The sequence below is a fragment of the Pezoporus flaviventris genome, unplaced genomic scaffold, assembly GCF_033815535.1.
Source record: "Pezoporus flaviventris isolate CSIRO_AGI_PZ_B2104156 unplaced genomic scaffold, CSIRO_AGI_Pfla_v1 ptg000002l, whole genome shotgun sequence".
Taxonomy (NCBI): Eukaryota; Metazoa; Chordata; class Aves; order Psittaciformes; family Psittacidae; genus Pezoporus; species Pezoporus flaviventris.
The window spans coordinates 35,370,012-35,376,526 of NW_026892550.1; the positions used below are offsets into that span (position 1 = coordinate 35,370,012).

General features: G+C 33.6%; 1 protein-coding gene across 3 annotated transcripts in view; it reads left to right on the forward strand.

The window, feature by feature from the left end:
* The window catches only part of GLRA3 (glycine receptor alpha 3), a 74,604-nt gene extending 71,957 nt beyond the window's left edge, over window positions 1-2,647 (forward strand). For all 3 annotated transcript variants that reach the window (XM_061474830.1, XM_061474814.1, XM_061474824.1), the window contains one exon: window positions 1,754-2,647. In XM_061474830.1, coding sequence (XP_061330814.1) covers window positions 1,754-2,023 — 270 coding nt within the window. In that variant the 3' untranslated portion in view covers window positions 2,024-2,647. The remainder of the gene's footprint in view (window positions 1-1,753) is intronic.
* Window positions 2,648-6,515: the final 3,868 nt, after the last annotated feature.

Consider the following 6,515-nt stretch of genomic DNA (forward strand, 5'->3'; position numbering starts at 1 on the left):
CCTCCTTTTCTTTCATGTTAATTTTTCTTTTTTGTTTCTATAGGAGAGTTCTAATACAGATTTTAAGTATAGAAATTTCAGTAAACTATATATTAGCCTATTAGTTTATTTGATTTACATGTATGAAAAACTATTGCAGTTGGGTAATAATTACAGCTCTGCTGGATGCTCATGATGATTGCCAACTAGTTCACTTCAAAAGTAATTTCTCTGCATTCTTTTGAGACAACTTATTCAACTAATATTGATGATAAACTTCATTGGATTTTTTTTTAAACAAAGTAATTAACAATGGTTCTTCTAGCAAGTACTACTTAAGCAAATATCTAAATATGTCTAGAATTGATGCTCCATTCAAAAACATTTTTAAATTTTCCAAATCTCACAGGCATTTTCAAAATGAAAAATTTAGGAGTTTGGATTTAAACTGTGTTCACTGAGAAACTGTGTTTGCATAAATTAAGAAATTTAAATTAAAAAATGTTTTGGAATTACTGAACTGAAACACTAATTATTTTACTCGCTTTGGTAAACAGTATTTTTTTATCCTTTCATTTTCATTTAAGCTAGGAAGAGCTTCAAAGATATAAAAAATTCTCTACAAAAGCAAAATTGCTGCTTAATTATTTTTTAATACAGAAATTATTTTCAGGAATATTTAAGAAATCACATATACATAACACTTTGTCATACTTCATAAAAGTCTAGAATCCTAAAGCAGGTAGGCTAAATTAGACATGTAACAGGAAATTCTGAATTTAAAATCAGTATGTAAAAAAAATGTGAAAACCATCAAAATCACATTAATATCCTAGAGTAGCATACATAGTGAAAGAATGCACTGGAATATACTTCAGAACAAACTTTGGGCCAGGCTTCACAGCCTATGTATCATTTATTTGCCTGCATTTGTACCTCCATTATTACTTGAGAATACCAATAGCCATTTAAAGAGAAGTACAAAATGTGTCTCCCCACAGAAGCCAAATTCTTGAAATGCATGCTATGAAAATATGTATATCTTCAGATCTCCTAGTTTTGTTTCTGTGCCACATGCTTAAAACTTGCTTTTCCTTACAGCTCCCTGAATGCATATAATGTCTTTGCTAGTTATCCCCTGAACTGTCAAAAGAACAAATCAGAAGAAAAATATGGCCTTAGTTTTCATTAATTTTATTTTAAAATAACACACTTTATATACTATTCTCTTTATCTGATGTATTCACAGGAAGACCCAAAATGAGGCATGCAGATAAGATTAACTAAATATGCAGTGATCAAATAGGCAGAATTCTCATTAATATATTTGACATCAACATCATTAGTGCTTCTATAATGAAAATCTCTAGAGGCCAAGATCCCATTTTATTAAGCAACATAGAGATTTAATGGCTGTTGTCTAAAAGACCAGAGTGAAGTTTGCCCACTTGAAGACTGCAGATATTTACTGTAAATGGGGAAAATTAAACTTATGTACCTGACTACCAATAGCTTACTAAGTTCTCTCTTTTTTTTAAGTAGAGAATCTATAAACAAATAGGAAAATTCTGCACTTACTAAGGCTGCTGCAATATTTTTGACAGACATTGACAGGGCTGAAATTTCAACCAGTTAAGATACATAAACTGTGGATTGAAGAAGACACTGAGGTAATGGTGCAATACGTGCTATTTAGCTGCTGGTAAGATTTCTGTAAGTAGAAAAACATTATTTGACTTTTCTCTTTCCTTTCTTTTCTTTTTTTTCCTAACAGGATGATGATGTAAGGGAAAGTCAGTTTAGTTTTACAGCATATGGAATGGGCCCATGTCTGCAAGCAAAAGATGGAGTGACACAAAAGGGGCCAAATAATCCTGTTCAAGCTGCACCAAAAAGCCCTGATGACATGAGAAAGGTATTCATCGACCGGGCCAAGAAGATAGACACGATATCCAGAGCTTGCTTCCCATTAGCCTTCCTGATTTTCAATGTTTTTTATTGGGTAATTTACAAAATCATCAGGCATGAGGACATTCACCAATAACAAGATTAAGGCTTGCAATACATACAGCTCTGTCTGCTATGTTCAAGAGGACGCTTTCTGTTAGAAATGCACATCAGAAGAGTTGAATGGAAGAGTAACACCCAGAGAAGATACATATGTTATTGCAAACTTCTTGTGTCAAACTAAGTATCAAACTCTTTTTCACTGTAAATCACTCTCTATTGAAGCTTTACTGCCAAGTGTTTATACATGCTGTTACATAGTGGTATAATTGTACAATACTCTTTGATGTTCCTTAGATTTTTTTTTAATTCTGGTATATTTTTAATTTTAAAAATGGATTCAGAATACCCTAGGTAAATCCCACAGTATTACAGAATAGATTAGCATTTGAAACCTTTAATTTACTTTAGAAGATAATGAAAAATTACTGATTTGAGATTACAGTTTTAGGGACATTTTCTTGTCTTAAGGATAGTACCTGTGGTTTTGCAATGAGTATATTTGACAGATTTAAGTTATGTAGTTTCTTCAATGAACTTCATATTACTGTTGCCCTGGGAGGTACATGCTAAAATCATCTCAGACAGGGCAAGATATCTACAGCCTAATAACCAGCATACTACATGATAAATATATCTAAATTTATGAAGTATTTATTTCTGCAAAGGACTTTTTTTCTTTTAATTGTCTACACTTTGATGATTGAAACCTATAATATTTTTTAATCCTTTTTATATTTTTTGGAGGACTTTTTTCTCAGTTGATAAAACTCATAAGCTTGTGAGATAGGCAAAATACATTGAAAATTTGCAATGCTTCATTCTGATTCAACACAAAGATATCTTGTACTAAAACTAAAAGCAAGTAGTCAACTGCTTAACTGACATATTTGGAGGAAAACTATAGATGTGTTAATGCACATTTATCTCCTACATTTTACATAAATACAGGAATTCTAATTTAGGAATATATCAAGCTTTCTGTCTCATTCTTTGAAGCATATTGCTATGACTTAGGTACTGGTTAAGAAGCACTTCACAATTGTGGAAAAAAAATGCAGTTCTAAAGCATAAAAAAGGATCTGGGTGGTCTTTTACATTTATTTTACTTCATATAAATAAACAAGAAACAGCTAATAAAACCCTTGGTAAGATCTTTCCTGTTTAGGATTAAACAAGTCATATTAGTTTCTTCTTTGAATTGTAACACAGTAGATCACATTTATGACTTAGTTTGTAGTCAAGTGAGTTTACTTTTGCTGATTTTGTCTATTGTAGAACAGAAACATGCTAAGATACAGAAATATGACATTTAGAACTACAAGGTACTCTAAGTCCAGTACCTGAGGCTGTTTCTCATTACAAATTTATTTTTTTTTAATATGGTTTAAATTTTTGGTTTGTTGTTCAGAATGTGTATACAAAAGCAAAATCAGCTGGAGGCAAACATCTGGTGCACTGCCAAAGACATGGTGCATATGAAGCAACAGAAGCAATGCAATTCTGCACTGAGGATTATAACACAGCAACCTTGGGTTTGGTTGGGTTTGCTATTCTTTTCCTCCAAGGATTAGTTAGAGATTTTAAAACAGTAGCCATCAGATTTTGCTCAGCTGTGTCTATAATCCTCCTTTATTTTAAAACTGCATTATTTTTTATAGTTTTACCTCAGTAATGATCTGAACTTAATTCAATTAACTTTAAACAATTATTGTTTGCTGAGGTTGTCTCTTGGTTTTGTTGATCTCTTTATGTGCACATTCCAAAATACATTGTTCACTTATGAAGGTGTGTGAGGGAGTATCATGAACTAAGGACTGACATTTCAGTTGGGTTATACTCATCTCTCTCAAAGTTATCTTCAGCTGGATTGCATGAAAAGGAATGTCAGAAAAGTCAACAGTATTTTAATTCTGCTGTCAGAAAAGTCAACAGTATTTTAATTCTGCTGTCAGAAAAGTCAACAGTATTTTACTTAAGGACTGGTTGAAGTACTGGATCCATAATCAAGAGGAAATCATAAAAAATTACATTATCTTGCAGGCTCATCTTTCTTCTAAAATACATGACTTGCACTCAATAAAGAATACTTGAGTGGGTAAATGCATAAAAAAATGCTGACCAGATCAGAATAACTCCTAGTTATTCTAATTTATAACACTTGATTACCAGCTTCATGTTGCCTTTTTCCGAATCATTCAATAGTCTATTGCTCTCACGCATGTAGTACTACCTTATTTCTAAAACTAAAAAATTCCAGTAATGCAGAGCTAAACAAATGTAGGGCTAATTTCTTTCTTCACTCTTTAAGGCAGAAAAATTCTATATTCTTAAACAGAGAAATCAGACAGGAAATCTTGAAAGTGATAGAAGAGAGAATTACAAAACTGGCAAAATATAATGGAGTCAGGAGGCACGTAAACTATTAAGCAAGAAGGACAAGATCCTTCATTCATATATGAACATATTACCTCAGTGAGGAGGAAGAACCCTGTATCACATTTCTCTTTGACTAGAGTATGCTAATCTAAGGAAAAATTACAGCATATACATAAAATAAAATGCATAAATCTTCATTATAATTATTTTCTGACCTTCCTAATGGATTGTTATGTACATGTTCTATTTTAAATAGGTGAGATCTGTAGATTTAATGACTGGACCTAGTGCCTAATGTTGTCCCTCAGGACGCATCTATTCAAGCATGCACTATGGTGAGAGAAGAGTGTCTTAGGCCTGGCCAATGGAAGCTATATGCCTTCCTCAATGGAGTTATATTACTCTTACATGGCAAGTTGAGCATACCTTACTTCTATAACTTAAAATTTACATATAATGCTCAGTTTTCTAACAGGAAACATTGAAAATAAATTAATATGTTTAAAACATCATTATGAAAACTCTACAGTGTTGATGGGACATTTTTTTGTTTAGCAATCCATTAATAACAGAAATATTTCAAACAGAGGGGAAAAGTAAAAAAAAAATGGTTCCATGATGATGTTTTCAAATGCAGGTAACATTTGCTATGTCACTCTGTTGCCGTCAGGTAAATAAAGATTCGCTATTTTGATGTAATGGAACCATAATCTCTCCTGAACTGTTAAGTTTGGGTATTTTTACTGAAACCATAACATTTGCCAACGTAACATAAGCCTCTGCAGTTCCCTAAGCAATGTGTTTTTCAAAAGAAAGAACTTAACTTTTAAATTTCATTTAGAATGACTTAATGTAAAAACACATGGTAAAGAAAGAGATAGATGTTATTATTTGAGATAGATAATAAGAAACTTCAAGGCATAAATGCCTACTACTCACCACTAAAGGAAAAGTCTAAAAATGCCAGCCCTCTGTACAAAGCTAGAATAACTATTGTCATCAGCTAAGATTAGTGTGGGAAATTATTCTTTTGTAAAGAATATAATATAATGAAATAGCAGGGAATAGCATTAAGAAGAATCAAGAATTGAAAGATACTATGCGGTATTTATCAGACTGCAGTATTAATGCTGCAGTTCTGTGAAAGAGACAGTCGAGAGGCAGAAAAAGAATCATCAGGGAGATAACATTTGATACAGATGGTACATTGCAGTTCTGCTCCTACATCTAAAAGGACCCCAAAGGCTGAAGTAGCTAGCTACCTCACTTCACTGTCACTGAACCTGGGCTCTGCAGGGTACAGGTCCTCAGCAAAGCCACATAAGAAGGCTTCTTGCAAGCACAACCTCTATGTGACAGGCCAATGCAACTTTGTCACAAGTCACTATTCACCCTAGATGCAGATTCTGTGCTGGCCACATCATGTTTTTCTGGTCTTTGTAGTCCAGTCCTATATAAACAAAATACTGTCATTAGATCATTGCAATACAAGGAAAACACTGGGAGAAACTGGAGGATCTGGAGGAAAGCTCCAGCTATCAAACAGGTGTCAGTCACCATAAAAGGGGAAAGAAGGAAGCGTAAGATATCCTTGCTACTTTCCCCCATTCCCCGGTATCCTTTCCATAGGTACAGTTGTTCATTTGGAAGCAATAGCTGCAGGGGGAAACAATTTATGTCAACTGCTGCCAAGTTTCTACCTGCACGGACAGAGAATTGAATTCCACACCGTCTGCGTTCTTAATGGAAATAAAAGTGCAGCAGGAAGGTACAGGATGAAAAGCATGGGTTGTGAGTAGTATAAAAGGGATCACGGAGAGAGGGAAAGCCCAAAGCAGTGCCTGGAACCTTTCATATGACTGTCTGTTCTTCCTGCACTAAAGAGAGAGACATGGCCAATACACGTCACCTCTTGTACAGCCAAAACCTTCAGGACTTTGAGAAAGATAGATACACTCAACTACCACACTACCAAACTCCAGCTTAAATTCTGAATAGCAAAATACATTTTATTATTAAAACCATCAACAAAATAGGCTTGCATGGTTAGAGGAATGGCTTATTTTTCTATAACGATGATAAACTTGAGGAGGCTTGAAAGTGGATACTACTGTAGATTTACCTATTTTAACACCAAAGTAAAGCACATT